The sequence below is a fragment of the Acromyrmex echinatior genome, chromosome 14 (genome assembly GCF_024713525.1).
Source record: "Acromyrmex echinatior isolate Ae372 chromosome 14, ASM2471352v2, whole genome shotgun sequence".
NCBI lineage: Eukaryota > Metazoa > Arthropoda > Insecta > Hymenoptera > Formicidae > Acromyrmex > Acromyrmex echinatior.
The window spans coordinates 2,642,775-2,663,876 of record NC_141865.1 but is presented as its reverse complement, the minus strand read 5'-3'; the positions used below and the strand labels follow the sequence as shown (position 1 = coordinate 2,663,876).

Sequence of the window (21,102 nt, the reverse complement as noted above, 5' to 3'; positions counted from 1 at the left end):
ACAAATGAATCATTGAAAGTATTGCCCATCGTTAGCTACTACTTTTTCCCATCTTTCTGGCAGAGCTCGTATACCATCACGATAAAACTGTTCACTTACTGCTGAAGCCATCTGTTGACAGCGGGAACTTAGTTGCGCACCTAATATGTTCTGAGTGGATTTGAATTCTGGATCTTTGGCACAGAGAGCAATCATATTAGTGATTCTGCGTCACTATGCGTCACTATGTTTATGTTTACTTTTCAAAAATAAGATTAAAAAAAATATTTTCCCTGTACGAATATTCATTGTATTATATATAAATTATAACATGAAAGATGTTCAAAAAACTCTGCAAATTTAACACACATATGAAAAATGCTTATTTATTAAAAATATACATATAGTTTATATGTTAGAAAAATATATGTGAGTTAGAAAGTATTTACATTAGCATAAAAAAAAAATAATGTATAGAATGTGTTCGAGATTGCACAATAAAAACAGTTAGTATGTTTAATTCTGATTAATTGATATGTTCAACTAATTTATGTGTTGTTTATTAAAGTCACGAGAAACTTGTTAATTATCACTAAAAGTTCGATGCGTAAAAGGAAGATATATCTTATCTTTTAAAAATATAACTTACGTGTGTGTATATATATATATATATATATATATATATATATATAAACATAGTACATTTAACATATATACATATTGAGTACGTTTAACATATGTACATATATAAACATTTTAATAACACATTCTTTTAAAAATATAAATCGCAACAATAAAGAAAATTTATACACACGTCAATCTTTATAATTGATTTGGAATGCCACCATACTATTGCGCTTTTTAGTTAGTTTATTGTTAGTAAATAACATTGTTTTTATCAGATATTTTTGCCGATTAAAAGTGTATTTATTCTAAATCGTAACATCGTATAGAACCAGGAAATGAAGAGTAAACGTCACAAGCAACTAGGCGTAAATAAGTTTATTATGATGTTAAAGCGTATTTTTCCTTGTCGAGCAACGTCGATTATTGTAAAAGAATCAGTACCAGTTGTAATGAAAAAACATATAATTAATTCTGAATAATTTATATGTTCGACTAGTTTATGTGTTGTTGTTTATTAAAATCACGAGAAACTTATCAATATCTTTTTTATATCCGATTATGATTGATGTTAAAAAAATATGTTATAAAACAAAATGTAAATTGGTTTAAAAATTATAAAATATCAATAATAAAATTAATAATTGTGAATAAGTAATGAATTGTTTTATAATTTTGATAAATAATATATAATGTTGTTAATAACAACGAAATGAGACATTATTCAATCAATAACACAAAAAAAAGAAATGCTTAATTTTAAGAATATTGAAATGTTTTATTCTGTCTCCATTTTTTAAACGCTTGAAGATATTTTAAAACTTCTTTAAGTATTTAAAAAATGGACAAGAATAAAACATTTTAGTATATCTTAAAATTGAATATTTCTTTCTTGAGTGAAGATAAAACGAAAGATTTAATTATTACAAACGCAATAGTAACAAGAATTTGTCTCATCACAATTGTTTGTAATAAAAAGATGACATCATATGAAAACAACAATACAAGGACGATATTATCGGACGATATTAAACAGAAACCTCAGAGAGATAACATTAATAAGTCTACAAGGATCAAATTCATAGACAGATAATAGCGTCAATATTCCCAAGAAACGCGATTCATGACGTAATTAATTCCTGTTTATTATCTTCATTGCGTCTATCGCAATGTTACGCTACATAAATAAAATGAGTTCTTCATATAAGTAATCATTGCTGTTTATCCAAACTTATAAATAATACATATACATTTGATCTTGATAAATAAATGTTTGTTAGATAATTGTAAAGTATCTTCCTTTTCATAAAATTATATCTTTTTGATTTACTTGACTCTATCTTCAATTGAAAATAATTATTGCACGTCAATAAACGAGACAAATTAAATTGAATTTCAATTTGATACTAAAATAGATAATGCGCGTTTTAAAATTTTATACCTTTAATATTCACGTATGATCTTTTATCATAATGAGTATACAGAAACTTGTAGACTTGGGATCGTCATCTAAACTGAGAGTTGATTACTTTTAAGTTAATTGTTACGAATAAACGTATTTAATAAGCGTACAAGTGATAATAAAATATATTCTATCACATACATACATCAATCTGTTTCATTTAAACAATCTTTACACAAGGCATATATTAAGTACGTTAAAAGATTTTAAGGAATGATTCCCTTATACAAATTCAAGACAAAAACTTCATATGATTATACATCCGAAACGGTCTAGTTTCAAAAATATAGAGTCAAAGTTGAAAAAATTTCGTTTTTCCAAAAAATTTGAAAACCATTCAAGTTATTTTTATGAATTTTTATATATTTGAAAGACATGAAGCCTCATTTTTTGGGACTATATATTATTATTTTATTCAATTAGGAGTATCTAAGAATATATATATATATATATATATATATATATATATAATATATATATATATATATATATATAATATATATATATATATAAAAGCAAGTACTCTTTTTTTACGAAGAAAATTAATATGTTACTGATTTCTTCGAAGTTTGAATGTTTTTAAATGAACGAAATAAATCGACAGAAAAAAGATCTTTTTATCTCTGATAATATACGCCATTTCTGAGAAAAAAAATAAATTCAAATTCATAGACAGTGAATAAAAATTATCCATCTTGCCTACATATTTTTTTAAAGCAATTAGGTATGTATTTTCTTTCCACCAATTGATTAATCTCATTATTCTGTTCACAAAAATATTAAGGTATAGTTAAGTTCTCAAAAAATTAATTAAAGTTTACGAGATATTTAATATTTCATATCGATATGTGTCAAAGAATGAAATATCTCATAAACTATTGATTTTTTCATATCTCTGCCTTAATAGTTCTATAAAAAGAATAATTAGAGGCATTTTTATGTTCTGTAAAAAAATAATATAAGTCTATTTAATAAAGTAGAAGTGACTATCATATCTTTTTGACGTTTTCATCTAGAAAACACATGATAAAAAAAATACGTTTCCTTCAAAATCGTTTTCCACTTTTATGTGAAACATTTTTCATATCTTTTTCAAGTTATATTTCGAGTTATTTTTTGAGTTATTGACTTTACGTGAATCCACCACATATATTGTTATAATGAGTTTATCTATAAATTTATTAACAATTTTTATTTAATTTTTTCTAAAAATTTATTAACAATAAGTTTGTAATTTGAAGAAATATAAAAATTTTTCAAATAATTTCTTTATTTAGATTATTTACAATTAAAAAATATTATAAGATAGAGCGTGTGAGAAAGTAATCTAATCCTAATATTAATAAGCATAAAAAGATAATATCGAATATTACATTACATTTGTGTTATCATTTTGAAGATTATATCATAGGTGCTTGTATTACATCTCCATTGGTAGCAAATAAGTAATAATTATCACTTTTTTATTGCTATTGAAAGAAGTATAAGTATTAATTTCTCTTTACCTTTTTATCATTAAAACTAAAATTCTTTTACTAACTTTATTTTATCCTTTTACACGTCACTAAATATAATTATCTTTTTTAAAGAAAAGTTTTCACATAAAAATCAAAATCACGTGATCGGAATCCTTCCTACTTCCTTGTAGAGTTAGAGATCCTTAAAACTGCCGACAAAGAATAGACGAAGCGAAATCATGTTTTCCACTGACGTAACAGCGTGATCGTTCGAACGAGCGTTTCATTCTCCATAATTAAACGGTAGGCAAGGTAGAAGTTATCGATGGCAGCGCATTAAAGGTTTCGCGAACAATTCCTGCAACGCTTTTGCAACTCGTCATCAGCATGCGGTTGAGAAACCGCGAGCTCACCAATTTTGTAAATCATACGGTATGACATAAATATGAAAATTATTACGATAAATGTGCACGTGCTGAGGTATAAAACACTTTAATCTCAAGGATAGCAAATAAGAGAGATAAATATCACACTAACACAATTTCACATAAAATAAACTCTGCCAGGAAATGAACATTTTTTTACATATTTCTAATTCTCTATGCTAAATATTCTGATAATTGAAATTTTAATTAAAATTTTTTTAAACGGAAAATAAGTTAAAATTACCGAAAACTATTTATCGTCTAGATGCGTCAATGGGATCTAATACACATTTATTTTCTCCGGAAATCCTTGGAAATCCTATAATTTTGAATTTTTACGATACGATTTAAAAATTTATATATCTTAACCTTGCGATACATTGTCCGTATTTGTATCGTATTTCAGAACAATCGAAGAGATGTACATTTCTGCAGGCGTATCTAAACTGCTAAAAAATAGCCAGGTAGACAACGCACGCGGTGCATCATCGTTGCATACGTAGCGCTTACACGCGTTTCATGTTACAGTGTGCATATTAAAATTTTAAGTTTCATTACGTCCAGTCACGTATGCGAGTCCGAAATATTACACTATCTCGAAGCAATTAGGATCGAGATACTCGTTGGATGATTCCGCAAATTTTACATATATATGTACATAATATATTATATTTTTATATAATAAATTTATTATATAATATATAAATATAACATATTTATACTATGTGTGTGTCATACTGTACGATATAAAATATAATAAATATAATAATAATATAAGATTATAACGTAGTAGAAATTATAATGTATAATTGATACATGTATATTGTACCGCACTGAATATTCCTGGGATTTTCTCCCAGGAATTTCTCTTTGGACCATTAGTTGCTTCAATATCTATTCATCTTCTAGATGAATCGTTAACGTTTATCTTTTTGTGATTATCTATTTGCTTCGTGCAGTATACTTTATGCGAGGTGGAACACCTCGACGTTTCATGGATGAATAAGGATCACATCTCTCGAGAGGACATTGCCCATGTATGACTTGTTGCTAGGTGCTTTGAGGTCAACTGTTATGGTTTCCACCGAGTCAGTTCGAAGATTAGATATTCCGATCTAAATATTCGTATTTTATACGTTCCTATTCACGGATTGAGTGCATAGTACGTTTCTTTGCGAGATATTTTCGGGATTATTTCAATAAATAATAAAATTTTATTTTCGATTATATTACACAACGGAATTAAAAATTTACAATCTTATTTTTTTATTTCATGTGTGCGTCATTCAACAGAATTATTGTTCAAAAGAGTTAATTGTATATTGAAAAATTAGAATTTTTTCCGATAAACAGCTTTTACGAAGAAAAAGAAAAAAAAAAACAGTTCCTCGAAATAATCTTATCTAGAAAACAAAGCTGCCGTAATTGTCGCACGTCATTATAGCATTGATTATAAATTAATCAAAGAATAAAATTTCGCAAAGTGTGATTTCAGATCATTTAATTTGGAGTCACCCTGTAGAAGCAGAACAAAGATCTTTACTTTTGCGAGAGACGCTTCGTCTCACTTTCATTCGTGCGATTCATTGTTGTCGCAAACGTCACTGTTCTAATGTTCAGATGAAATAGATCGGCTTTCCATTGGTTAATTGGCCGTAACAATTGGTAAATCAATTAGAGTCAATTACATGCGTCACATTCTAGCGGAGGTGCGCAAAAGAGTCACGACTGGTGAACGTGAAACCTGAACAACTCCCTGCAGAAGCGCACGTGGTACACGCGTGCACACCCTCTGTTTCCCCCCTTCTTCCGCTTTACTATATCGATCCCTGTCATCTTGTTGTAAGTAGTGCTTAATCATCGAATTTGCGAGAAGGTGCAGATTGGATGATCATTTTACACCCGGTGTCGCTAAGAATATGATGTACGATTAACCATAATGGTAAGATGGTTTTTCAGAAAGTAACTAGAAAGGCAGAGTCGAATTTGAATCCGGTTTTTCTATTTCAATAATTCTAATAATTCTAAAATATAAAAAATTGATAAAATAAGTAAATAAAAACACACGAAATCTTCCTCTATTTATTTATAGATGTGAAAAAAGTATCATTAAATAATTATTAAATAAGAACAAGATTAGTATACGTCTATTAAACGGAAGTATAGCATGAAACTGATATAAATGTATGGCTTATGGGTTATGATCTTAATAACATTTGCCAAAATCATGGTTTTTTTAAGATTATTCCTGTTATTTTTATTTTTAGTTCACTTTAAGAACTTCCAAACACCTTGAACTTGATATTTGATCATAGGACGCATTTATCGTGATCGAGGTGCGTTCTTTCTCGTTTCGCGCATGCACGAGAGAGAAAGCACTTGGTACACAATGTATGCGTTCTTTTCTACCTGAGTTTTATCCCCAGTCCTTGAATTTCTCAGTCTAGTTATACTGTGTCTACACTTGACATATGATGTCAAGACTTTGAACAATATTTGAAAGGTTTTAATCATCAATTAGACATCATAGATAATGTTACCCGTGAGAAATGAGTCGATTCGATATCGATTTCTTGTCATTTCTCACTTAGTAATGCCATCGGTATTGTAACTTTCAAGCTTTATAATTCAAAAAGTAATAGAAAAATATTTTGTTATAGTGTTTTGAAAAGTTCTCGTGATAAATTATATAAGAATGTGTAATGAAAATGGACTTCCATTAAAAAATGCTTTCCATTAAAAAAAATTAATTTGACCTTGACCTAACCTTGGCGACGTCACTTAAGTTAAACTGATAAATCAGTAAAAAGATCTTTTTAAATTCTATAATTTTTGTTTGAAACACTTTACTATAAAAACTTATATTTTCCGAGATTCAGGAGTTCCGTTCTCTTGAGTACAAAAGTGGCAAAAAGAAGACAATAAAAGTGTCTAATATCGGATCACAAGACGTTTTATGCGTCTAAATGACGACTTAAAGACGTCTTATATCACAATTTTAGACTGCGTTGTTGGATTATCTTATGTATGTATATATATATATATATATATATATATATATTTATATACATATATTAATGATATATTATATTTCATTAAAATGTTTATTTCATCACATTTTTTATAATCAAATTTTTATAACCAAATATTTAAAAAAAAAAGTCCTCTGTAACATTTTCTTACAAATATTTCGACGTATTTTTCTTAGTGTATATGTTAATTAGTTAGTAACTATTATAATAATAAATAATATAATATAATATTATTATATTCAATATAATATTATCATACTCAAACTTCATAATAATTTTTCTGTATAACGTGCGTTTTTCAATAAAAATTAAATTAGTCATTTCTTTTATTTTCTGAAGGAATATCATGAGCGTTTTCCAGCAATAAGGGCACAGTATAACACAGTAAATTATTTCAGTCTAGTTTAATGTCAACAAACAGCAAAGATATAATGATTCAATGTGTATCCTTGCTGGAAAATATCTTATTATAGAAACGCAACTGTGTAGATTACATCATAGAATTTGATAAACTTATAACACGATAATTTGAGACAAGTGCTAAAACAATTGTGTGAATAACAATTTGAATCCGCGAAGGTGACGTTGAAAAGTGGTTCTCTCAACTATCAGAGAACATCAGTATGACTATCACGTGGCACCCGGGAAGCGCAGCTGGCATTTATTGTTTTCGTCTCGTCTCATCAAGAGTGGAGGTTAAGCGACAATTGAACCGCAGGAGGCAGTTCCCATTAATAGAACGAATGCTCGACATACTGTAGTCCTGGTTAAGGATGTGCGAATATCATTACTGCAATTTTTCATTGCATTAAAATCTTACTTTACTTCAATTTTTTACTGCCAAATTCTATTCGAAAATTTGTGTGTGTGTGTGTGTTAACAGTTTTTTTTTCAAAATTTAATTAATCTCATAAAATTATCTAAAATTTAATCTCATTAAATCATTTTCAATTTATTTCAAAATAAAATCTCTTACCTGTTTCCTGAGTTCTTTTTCAAACAAAAAATAGATTGTTCATAATAATAGTGCTATTAAAATTCTAAAAGAATTTTTGTTTTACATCTACTTTTGTCTGATTGTCATATCCGTCCGATTATCCTATTCCAGTAAACAAGTTACACGTAACATAATATAACGCATATGTTATATTATAGTTATATTGTTGAGTAAAAAATTACAATTAACACGTATACGTCACATTTGACTTGGTATTTGCTGGAATCAGTTAAAACATAATAATATGAAACATTCCATTCCTTAAAAGCAAAGATTTCTTTCAAGGAAGCATAATTGTTTCTTGTTTGTCATTTCCGATAGCAATATCTCAGCTCAACGTAATTTTTGCTTAAACCCGTAATAAGTAATTACTTGAGATGATTTTTATGCCCCATCAGCAAGATAATAAAGTCACAGTTTTTTTATTGATTGAGAGCCTATATTTATTTTTTATTCCGCCTTATTTTTTAAAAATATTGAATAAATATTTATATACACCGAAGAAATTCGTTCTTCCAATGAATATGTTCATAGATTCAAATAAACTCGTTCATTAGATGTGTATCATAAAATTTTATAGAAGTGATAAAATGCATTCATCATATTAATGCATTGTTTAATAAAATCTGTACTTATTTCTGCTCAATAATATTGAATTATTATTATTATATGTATTAAAGAAAATGTTTTAAAGGAGAACGTTAGGGTAATATTTAATTATTCAATGTGCATATTTATTGTTACAATAAATTTTAATAATAGTTTTATAATTCATATTATTCATTCTTTTATAAAACCTAAATCATGAGATTAAAATTGTTCATTGAACAACTTTTAATAAATTGTTTCTTGTACTTACGTACATTTTTGATTCAGATACACATATAATAATGTCAAAAACTAATAATTGTAGAAAAATCAATAATATAATCAATAATATACAGTAACTAATAAGTAGTGACTTTTAATTGGTATAAAAACACTTCGAAGAATCTTTTAAGATATAAAAACACTTCAAATAATCGTTTACGTATAAAAATATCTAGGTGATTTCTGGGTTAAAGAAGTTTAATTTATATAGGGCACAGCATATCGTATCTTATTTCACGTTCTATCTATAATGTTACTTTGTGCTTTATACATAACAGTATTGCAATCGCAGACCTTTTTTTTTATTTTATTGTTTTCACTAAAATGGAATACTTTGTAAAAATAAATAAGAGTTATTTCCTCTTTGAAAGAAAAAGAAAAATTTAAAGAGAATTTCTGATGAATTTCTAATGAATATTATATTACTTGCATAGGACGTATGAATTTAAATAATTGGAAATGTTTGGCAAACTAATTATGAGAGATGTATTATGTTTTTTTTTTAAATCATATGTGTCAAAATTATTTACAATCGTATTAGAACGTATTAATTCGTATGGCCAAGTGACACTATTGACTCAGTGATTTTTGGCTTTTTCGCTTTTACATCATCTACAGAATGTCCCAGAATGATCACCAAATATTTCATGCACAGATAAAGCAGGCTAAACTGATTGTCAAAAAATTCTCTATCATTTTGCAATTTTCGCGATAGTTAACAAGATATTACTAAAAATGGCCAAATATATTGGTTTTTAATAATTTTTTACTCAAGTACTATCAACTTTACAGAAAAACAGTAAGTAAAAATTGTTAATTTTTTTCTCATAGAATTCTGAGAATTTTTTAGTACCGCATTTCCTCATGTTGGTAAAAATAATTGTCAATAAGAAAATATAGTACAAAAAAGTTGATTAAAAAATTCTGAAAAAATTTTTAAAACTCTATATGAAAAGAACATAAATAATTTTTGTCCATTGCTGTTTTTCTATAAAGTTGATAGTACTTAAGTAAAAAATTATTGAAAATCAATCGGTGATATTTAGCAATTGATATCTTATTAACTGCAAAAATTGCAAAATGAGTAGAGAACTTTTAGACTCATTCAGTTTAATCCGCTGTACCCTTATGCGAGAGTTTTATCGTAATTTATTAAACACTCTGTATATTTATATACAGGATGAGTCAGTTAAAGTGTGACAAATATATATCTCAGAAACAAAGCATTTTATAGAACAAATTTCAAAAGTTACAAAAGTTGTTTAATTTCGGAGGATACATAAGATGGTATCATTGGTTTGACTTTGGATGGCATCGCCAAGATCAGATCAAGGTTACTTTGAATGTTTTAAATAGAACGTACCCTCCCTAATTTTCATTACACATTCTCGTAGCTTACCTCGAGAGCTTTTCAAAACATTATACTGAAACATTTTTTAATTAAGTACTTTTTGAGTTATAAGGCTTTAAAATTACATTACCGACGTTATTCAAGGTAAAATATTATATCATAATTCACTGTTGTTACACAATTATTTAATATATATTATTTATTGTATTTAATATTATTATTTATTATTTAATATTATTTAATATTATCATTTATTGTATTTATTTATTGTATTTTTGTTTCATACAATATTTTTTATCAAGTTTCAAAAATATATATATATATATATTTGTATTATTTTTGAAATTATAATGATACAGTAGCCAGTTGTTAAATCACATTATCATATAAGTTTGGAAATACTTTTAATTTTCTCACAAAAAGTTTGATATTTTGTTGAAAAAAGTTTTTAAATATATATATATATATATATATATATATATATATATATAAAATGAATAATCTTAGTAAGGCTTGTGTTCAGATATTGTCAGATATTGAGACTTTGCCATCCAGTCTAGTAACTACATGAGAAATAACACTTTCGGATAATTGATCATCTCGTTTTTTTGATGCGATTAAATACTGCATGTATAAGGATGTTTTTTTTTATTATCAAGATGTGGCTAATTTATATTATTTTATTAATTGTAAGCTCATTGTTGAATATGGTTCAAATTAAAACCAAAACGTACAGATCATCTTTATATTGATATTTATGATTTAATAAATTATTTGTATTACTTTGTATTACTTTTATTGCACTCCGTTTTCTGTGCTGACTCCTAATAGCCTTCGTATTCCTCATTATTATGTTTTATTTGGAATTAAGAATTTTTATCGATCAAGCTCGGCCGTGTCAGAATCCTTTTAACATTAATACCAATAAATAATCATAATTTTTATTAATTTAATAAAGTAATATAAAGATTAGTAATATAAAAATTGAATGTATGTATGTATGTATTTACTATGTGTAAAATATATTTCTTTTTTCTCTTGTTTGCTAAGTTAAGGGGATCTTAAAGCCGTCTGTGTTATCGACTAAATTATATAATTTTTGTATAACAAATACAATTTTTCTCTTTCACAGATTAGACAATTTTTTTCCAAGATTAAAGTATATATAATTTATATTTACATTAATACGTATTTGTGAGGGGAAGTTTATTGCCGGGAAAGATTAAAAATTTCGAAATTGATATCTTTTTTACCATTTCTTAGTGTAACATGGCGTCTCAAGCTGTCAAGTCGTGATATTTGCTTGATACGAAAGTTTTGCAATCTGTATTTACGAAATAATAATTCACAAACACGTAGTTTGCACAAACAAATAACGTTGGGTTCTTAGAATTAACTTAGACGCTTCATCGCGACGAATTTGTTATACTAAAATTGACACACGAATGTGCGACTGCGTGAGATATTGATGTGGTAGTATATAAAGCATGTCAATGTGCACACGGCGCAATGAAGTGACCTCTGGTGACTTCATTGAAGTTCAAGCTTCGTTTTAAAATCCTCTTAACAAATTGTTCTGTGGTAATGATCTACACTGCGTTACAAACAATAATAATAATTGTCCATCGAAATTGATATCCATTAAGTAAGCCGAGAGAGATAATATATTTGACAATTACCGGACATAGAATAGATATGATCAACAGCGGGCATGGTAAGTCGATAATTCAGTAAGAATACGTTATCGATTAAAGAATAAAGTGTTTCCTATTTTATCTACAGTATACGCCAGAAGAAGTTAATACTTGGATGTCGCTAGAGGTCGTTCAGATTGTAATTTTATTAAGTGACTAGATTTATAAAGTACCATGCAAGGTATATCTACTTTTTTAGCATTAAGTGCCAAAATGGCGGATAGGGCACATAGTGTACTATTTTATTTACATATTAGATGCAGCTATCTGTTCAAAATTTTTTAAGCATTTTTTGCCGAACAAAACATTTTTTTCTAAAAATTAATTTTCTTTTTCAGTGATTACGCATGTGCTGATGTACACTTTCACCTTCTGAACTCTACCTGCATGAGGTTTGTTTTTTTTCCATATCCTAGGACTGAATTTCTTGCACAGTTTATCTTTCTTCTTTTCCTTGTCATTATTATTAGAAAAAAAAAAAAGACCGAAAATGAACCATGCCAAAAGTCAGTTTGAGTTATGAAAAAAAAAACAGAGTCCTTATTCTTGAAAAATATCGCATACGTTACGTATATATTTCCCTAGTTTTATATAGGATATTTTTCAAGAATAGAGACTCAGATTTATGTACTTCATACACATTTATGCACTAAAATTTCAACGACAAATAAATCCAAATAAACTCTATGAACTCATCATATTAAAGAATACATAAATTAAGCATATATATATTTCTTTATAAATAAACTAATTACAAATAAAAAAAATTTATTTAATACAATTTACGGTTCTATTTTCTCACAAAAAATACGTTTATACAAATACATTAATTCAAAATAGTCGCTTGGTATCAAAATGGTGAATTTACGGTACTTTATAAATATATCTAGTGATTTTAAATTTTATATTAAAATAAACATTCATAGTTGGTTTTTATATTTAAGACAACATTTTAAATACAGTTTTAAGATGCTATCAGAGAGCTGTGTAGTATCTTAAGACATTACTTTATTAAGACGATCTTAAAATAAGAATGCTGTCCTATAATCAGAGATTGAACATCAAAGTATTCCTTTTGATTGGTTCATCATTTTCTACCAATTCGTGTTAGTCAGGAAACACAACACAAATTTTTTCTTACTCGCAAGATTTTGCAAAAAAATAAATACAATACTCTCTAAATTTTATGAAAGACCCTCTAATCAGAGAATGCAGACCATAAGAGAGACCACTTTTGATTTGACATTTTTTGCAATTTCTGTTAAAGCGAAAGAGCATATATCTTTTTCTTTCTCGCAACACTAGAGAATGAGATAGCATATATTTTTCCTTATTCGCAGAATTTTGTTAGAAAATGGATGACACTTTCTTATGGCAAGTCTCTGATTAAAGGATGTATAAATTTCATTACAACTCTATAGATATTACGAGAATACTGCAAATGATGCCAATTTTTACCCAATCTTGATTCTTAGCTGTTTTAGTTTTTCGTTATATATTTATATCGTATTATATTTAATAATGAATATAAAAATCAATTATATTAAAAGATCATGTTAAACAATTAATAATTCTGAATACTCGTTGAACGACAGATTAATTCGGTAAAACATGACGTTCAAGAAGAGGAAATAACCAATAAGAAAACACGTTGGCTGCGTTCAAGAAAAAACTGATCAGTGAGCAGTAATCAGTGATTCTTTAAATTTTCCTATACTTAAATTCAGTAAAAAATTAAAGACAAGAACTATATTAAAAGTTGCTGCAATTTTTTTGCTGAACGCAGCTATTTGCTCAAATAAAAATTATGTTATTATTGTAATATCTAGAACTTTAATTCTATATGAAGCGTGTAAAACGTGACGTGATACTTTTGTTATCAAAAATTGAAAACAATTCCTTCCATGCGTGTGTTGCCGCGTACTAACGCTTATGCACGTCAAACACGTATCTCTATGATTATTTTAGAAATTCTTCCTTAATTCTAATCAGAGTCTAGATACAAGCTATGTTTTATGAGAACATTCCGTTTTGCGTTTATAGCGCTCGTAAGCATCATTCGTCCTTGTTTAATATATTTGATAGAGAATAAAAATGAACTGATGCTTCGTACGAGTGTAAAACGGAATGCACCTAATATGGTCTCTAGTAATTTTAACAAAATTACACGAGATAGAAGGACATACTATTTCTTTCTCTTTCTATTTCCGTTGTACCTTTTGCTTCTCTCTCTCTCTCTCTTTCTCTCTCTCTCTCTCTCTCTCTCTCTCTGTCTCTATCTTTTTATTTTTCAAGAGTTCTTAAAACACCAATCAAAAGTAGCTATTTCATGTCTTGGTTAGAGATTATCCCAATCAAATCGTGCTTTTTTCAAATGTGCACATTTGACTGTATTAACGCATAGCAATGCATGTATGAAAATCTTTCAAAAATAAAGATTTAATTTTAGATGTATTACAATTACAATAAAGAAATAATTTCAAACAATTTGAATAAAACTGATTAATATTAAAATTTGTTTCAAAATATAAAAAAAAATTTGTTCATTATTTTATAATAAACCAATTTGATTGATTAATTTGATGTGTGTGTGTGTGTGTTCCGATATGTACTAGTTTGTCAAAAAAGTTCTAACCCTTTGGTTTTTATCGAATTTTTCATAGAAATATATTTTTTATAGAAACAGTTTTTACAGATTTATTCAGAAACAGCAATATCGTTTCTCAAAAATTCAAAATAAAGAGAAACTATCATGTTCAATAATCATCATTCATTCATCACTATTCTGCTAGTTGCTAAATTTGGCCACGATATCATTTCGATTCTTTATACATGCAAAAAATTCATGACAAGTTACTTGAATTTATTCAACAGTTTCGAATTATCGTCTTCACAAGAAATGTTTCATTGAAAGAAATAGACTATAATTAAACGATGGATAATATAATCAGAATCTGTACCGAGTGTGATAGTATCTCGACCCTTCTACAAGACTAATGGTACCGAAACTAAATCTGACAACTAGCAGATTTGGTAGCAAATGGTTTTTAAACATAACAGTCTTAACTTCGAAGAATAATTGTTATTTTATTTAAAATAATTTGTATGTAAAAACCATTTCTGTGTATAAAAATCGAAAAATTCTATGTATAATTCAAAACTTTTTTGACAACTTGAATGTTTTTTATATTACAATTTCACATAAAATTATCATAAACTATAATTCTGTCACTTTAAGTTCATTGCATATAATAATTATAAAATTATAATCTTAGTGGGACCAAAAAAAATGGCAATTATTTAAAACACAATTATACATAAATGCTGCAGAATATTGATTTGGACAACTTTTGTAATTCGAATCATGATTATTAATTCTTGATGATTCATTTCAAGTTGACATAGACTAATTTATAAAAAGTGTCATTAAACTCTGTTATTAATTTAACATATAAAACGATGAAATACAAGTCATTGATTAAATACAATTGCAAAGTTTTTTCGTCTAATAAATTTTTAATCAAAAATTTAATTCTGAAAATCATTTCAGATGTGTCAAACATGATACAATTTAAAGCATATTTCTTGTTTTATCCGCAATAAAGCGGTTTCGTTAAAAGTCATTTGTATGGACATAAGTTAAACGTTTTGCCGTATTTATTTATTCATTTCTGATGTCGTAAGTCTACTGCGGGTGATAATCCAAAGATAAGTATAGAAAACACGAAAATTAATTATACATACAACCTTCGCGCCACGCGCATGCTTGTACATTATGTTAATTTTTATAAAAAAGTTATTAATTTAGGATTAGTTCACACACACATGCGCGTGTGCATACAAAATTATTCCGTGTTATTCCTCTTTTATGGAAATTAAAGATTCGATGTGATTCGTTTGATAGATTAAGTCATTTTTATATAACATCGTCCACATATCTATCAAAATATAAACTTTTCTTTATTTGATGATCTGAGAAATCAGTTCCTATGTGAATTTGATGTGACTTACTCCATTAAGTGATAAAATCTTGATATACATCTGCATAGGTATACAGGTATCTGCCATTATTATGACAGCTGATATGTTGTAAAGCAATACAAACTACACTTAAGACCGATCTATCTTTATTACGTGAGTTCGGAACGTCTCGCGTTCGTACATATTTGCGAAAGAAATTCGTTCTGAGCATTAATTAATTACTGATAACTCTCGCGGGTTATAACGATAAAAATTGCCCGAGGCACATGTCGCGCTGTGCAACAACTTTTATCAAACTTGTTCTTAACAGTCGTGTATCAACTAATATTTGACTAAGTTAATCAAATTATTAACAATAAGCCGCACTAGCGCGATAAATTAATAACTAATTGCGATTTAATTGACGAACAGATTGCGAACCCGACCGATCGAGAGTACATCAATTGGTAAATTACGCACGTTAATATTTTAGCATCAATTTCACCACTCACTCGAAAACTGGACCAGTCGACCTTGGACCAAATCCTGACAAACATGGCTGATAAAATGTCTCCTCACAAATTCTCAGTTCTAATGGTTTTAATATCCTTCTTAATTCTTTTGTCTTCTTTCATCTTTTTTTCCTTTTTGCATTTTTGTGATTGAAATAAAGAATGGCAAATACCGTATAAATCTAGTATCGGATGATCACTTGAGAAATTATACAATACTGATCGATTCGCAATCCGCGGAAAATATCAATGCGACATTGACATAGAAAATTAACGTTTAAAAATGGATGGAAAGTTCAAACGCGTTAAATCTGCATAAAAAAGAAAAAAGAAATTAAAGAACACGGTCCTTAGAAAGAAATCATAAATCACTCACCGGTATCATTCTCGTGCCCTTGGGGTTCATCCCCCACATCCTCGGTGGCTGTGGAAAATACTGCAACAGATAAGAAAAGAGCAGAGTGAGATCAGCCATTTTACATATAGACTGCGTTCGAAACATCACTCAGATGTCCCCGTGTATCATCTTATCCTTGTTTAACATTGGATGAATAATAAGGATAAAACGACACATGGGAGCACTCGGGTGATGTTTCCGAACGTAGCCTAGAGAGAAGCAGAGGCAGAGAAGATTGAGGGGAAAGTGATTATTAATGCGGGTCGCGTCGTAAAGTTACGTGCCCTCAAGGCGATTGCGACCTTCCACGTTGATGGACGGACATTAAACTATAAGCATTAAGTTGCAGCCAACCCCGCGATAATTAACCCTTTGACTGGTCGGAGTTATTTATGCGCTATGACCTCTGACTGAGTCCGGATAGAAAGATAAATGCAAAATTAGACTTGTTTGCGTGTTTGATTCTTATGTATGTGCGTGCGTGCGTGCGTGCGTGCGTGTACAATTATGCATATGTATATATACATATAATTACATAATACAATTATTACATAATGTAATTTTATCGTGACTTATTTTAATGTCATAAGATTATCTACAGCATAATCATCGAACGCAAATCTTCTGGCCAATTTAAAGTGACTTTTCTTAATGAATACATATTGAGACATCAACAGTTGTAACCAATTACAAGAAATGAGCTTTTCGCTAATTAAATTCCTTTAAGTTTAAGACACCAAATGAAATTAACTTTTCCAATTAAGTAATGAAGAAATTAAGGCATTAAATGGCCTTAATGAAATTAAGGCAGTTGTTGGAACATGATTAAATAATACTGTTGTTCCGTACAGTATTTATATTTACTTGAATATATATTTCAGTACGAATGTTCCGACTCTTTTTTTGAGTCATCATCAGCGATATATAGTTCTTCGATTCTCTGGCACTTCCTTCATAGGCAGCCACTAGTGGATTAGATGATCCCAAGTAAGAGATTATACAAGTTTTTATAATCTACCAAGAATATGGTGCAATTTTCACATGTATTTCAGAAATTTTGTATACAATGAAATATAATGAAATTCATGTATCTCACTTGGAGTCAATTAATCTAGTGCTGTCTATGATTTTTACAACTGTGTTAATATTTGTACTTTAAACAAATTATATATATATAAAAGTTGTGTTTAAATATTCTGCTTTTATTGAACAATAAATTTTTTTTAGTTTATTAATTTTATTTGTTATTATTTTTATTATTATAAATTAAAATTCAAAAAATAATAACAAAAATCTAAATTTTTTATAAATATATCTACTTTAAATATTCATAATAATTCATGCAAAGTTTCATTGCGATTCACTAATTAGTTACAAAAATACAGAATAAATAAACATATTGTTTATTTACTAGACAACTAGTTCATGCATTGCAATATAACATAAATAATCTTGAATGTATATAATGTACTTATATTAAAGTTAAGATGTGTGTGTTATTCATTTTATAATACATTTTTATTAGACCACAGATTAAAAAATACTACTATTTATTAAAATAACTTATAATTCAGACAGTAAAATGTCATCAAATTTGTCTAAGTTGTCTAAGTTGAAACAACATCTTTAATCGAACAATGAAACAAGGGCAAATGAGAGTATAAATTTCGTAGTAATTCATGCGCCAAAAGTTCAAGTATATTTAAAGCCTATAATGATCGAAGCTGGATCTTAGATACTTTAATAATTTCTATGTGAATTTATATATTGTATAATATTATATTATATAATATTTATATATTATATAATAGTATATGATTTCAAGAAGTATTCGTCCCCTAAAATTAAAAATATAATTATATGTAATTATTATTTATTATTATTATTTATTGTATTGAAATCTGTAACGTTATATTTTATTATAATTATTCCGTTATTTCATAAATTACTGCTGTCATCACACGTACATCCTTGCAAAGAAAATTAAATTTGAAATAGAATTTTTTAAATGTTAATAACATACTTTTGTTCAATAGATACTTTTTATAGTTTTTATGATTTTATTTGTTATTTTTATTGTTAAAAATGAAAATTTTTTTAAATTAAAAAATTTACATTTCTCTTTTATAAATATATTAAATATTCAAAGTAATTTATGCAAAGTTTTATTGTGATTCACTGATTACAAACATAGAACAAATAAATATTTTGTTTATTTATTGGACAACTAGTTCATGCATCGCAATGTAACTCTACATGAATAATCTTGAATACATAATGTACATTAAACAATTTAGATTTTTATGATTTATTTTATAATATATTTCCATATATTTTTATTAGGAGCACAGATTAAAAAAATGTTACTATTTATTAAAATAATTTATGAGATCCAAATCCATATAGTAAACATATTATTTTTAATTGTGATTTAGAATAATCTGTAATTTTTTAATAATTTTATTATTGTTTTGAAAATATGTATAAAACATCCTTAAATTGTTACAATTAATAAAATGTTATTAACTAGCATTACATTTGTCACGAGCTCTATCTGATAAATCTCGGCACTACAATACTTTTATTCTCATGACTTTTATTCTCATGACTTAAAACTAATTGTTGTACATAAATTTTATGTACACATTTACTACAAAAGCTTAACATTATTTTGTTCCATACTTAATTGATTCATACAATTTATTCATTTTTATTTTCAAAACATCATAATATATAGTTACGGTGATATTTATTTTCAATTTTCTAGTCGCTGATATTTATTTTTTTCTCTGAATATAATAAAATGTAAGAGAGTACGAACAATGCCTATTGCGTAAATGACGCAATCACATCTTTCAATACAGAACAATTTAATTTATTCGTTTACGGGGTACGCATTTTTTGCCATTTATTCTCGATTGTTATTTACTCAATACTACGAACACGCGTATTAATATGATCGATCCTACGCGGTAAATGGAGAATAAGCTTTGCTCGGTGATCCATTAAGTCTGCAACTTGTTCCACAACTTATATCGTAGATGTGAGCAATATCACTCTGGAGATTTCATTCATTACTTACTCCCAGAAAAGATTGATCGAAGAAATCGTGATTCTTTTAAGAATATTTTATACATATTTTTAAAATGATAAAGTTATGAACAAATTACAGATTATTCTAAATCACTTTTAAAAATAATACGACAAATTTGGTGACGTTTACTATCTGGATCATAAATTATTTTAATAAATAGTAGTATTTTTTTAATCTGCATTCTAATAAAAATATATGGAAATATATTATAAAATAAACGATAAAAATCTAAATTTTTATTAATATAAGTACATTATATATACAATATAGATTATTTACGAAGAGTTACATTGCGATGCATAGACTAATTGTCCAGTAAATAAACAAAATATTTATTTGTTCTATATCTTTGTAACTAATAAGTGAATCGCAATGAAACTTAGCATAAATTATTTTAAATATTTAAAATGCTTGTGAAAGCAAAAAGGAAAATTTTATTATTAAAAAAATTTTAATTTTTAATAATAAAAATAATAATAGATAAACTACAAAAATATATTATACAAAAATGTAATCTTCACACAACTTTCATATGTATGTAGTTTATTTGAAGTGTAAATATTAAATATGCTTCCAAATTTAATTTCCTTTACAGGAATTATCTAATATCCTTAAGCAATTTAGGTTTACGAGGTTTACGCGTTCAGGCATTAAACTGTTACAACAATATCTTCTTTGATAAAAAAGCAATAATTTAAGAAAGCAATAAAATTAGATATACCAATAGTAAGAATAATATTATTTGAAAACATGTGATTGGCATGATTGCAAAGTCCTCTAAACAAATCTATATTTTCTAAAAAGTTTAAGATGATATATTATAAAAGTTTGTAGAGTTATACTATACATTTAGTGTAAAAATGAACTAGAAAAAGAGAGAATACATAAGGAATATTATATGAAGAGAATTTTTCATTATAGTTTATCGCAAAATTCGTTACAATTTTATCGTGTTGCAGTATGGGATAATTTGGCAATTTATTAAATATTATGATATAATTGTTTAATTTTTTAAAAATATGTTAGCATTATACAAATGATCATGTTACATACTTTCTAACCCAATATATATTTCAAAAATTCCTGTCACTATAATGTAAATAGATATAATGAAGAGTAGAAATACATATAATGCAAAATACTTTCAATTTACTTCATAAAATTTACATATTACATTTTAATAGAGATTAGCTACTATTATATTATTTCATTTACATAGCCAATTACTATGCTATATAGTAAAATTAT

General features: G+C 27.1%; 2 protein-coding genes across 24 annotated transcripts in view; one reads left to right on the top strand and one right to left on the bottom strand.

Moving 5' to 3' along the window:
- Nucleotides 1–13,062, top strand: part of ash2 (set1/Ash2 histone methyltransferase complex subunit ASH2) — an 80,100-nt gene extending 67,038 nt beyond the window's left edge. Inside the window, exon 13 of the transcript XR_015547411.1 lies at nucleotides 12,230–13,062. The gene's annotated coding sequence lies outside the window, so the exon portion shown is untranslated. The remainder of the gene's footprint in view (nucleotides 1–12,229) is intronic.
- The window catches only part of LOC105147059 (uncharacterized), a 124,202-nt gene that overhangs the window by 41,637 nt on the left and 61,463 nt on the right, over nucleotides 1–21,102 (bottom strand). For all 23 annotated transcript variants that reach the window (XM_087413415.1, XM_087413414.1, XM_011057788.2 and 20 more), the window contains one exon: nucleotides 16,740–16,799. In XM_087413415.1, coding sequence (XP_087269541.1) covers nucleotides 16,740–16,799 — 60 coding nt within the window. The remainder of the gene's footprint in view (nucleotides 1–16,739; nucleotides 16,800–21,102) is intronic.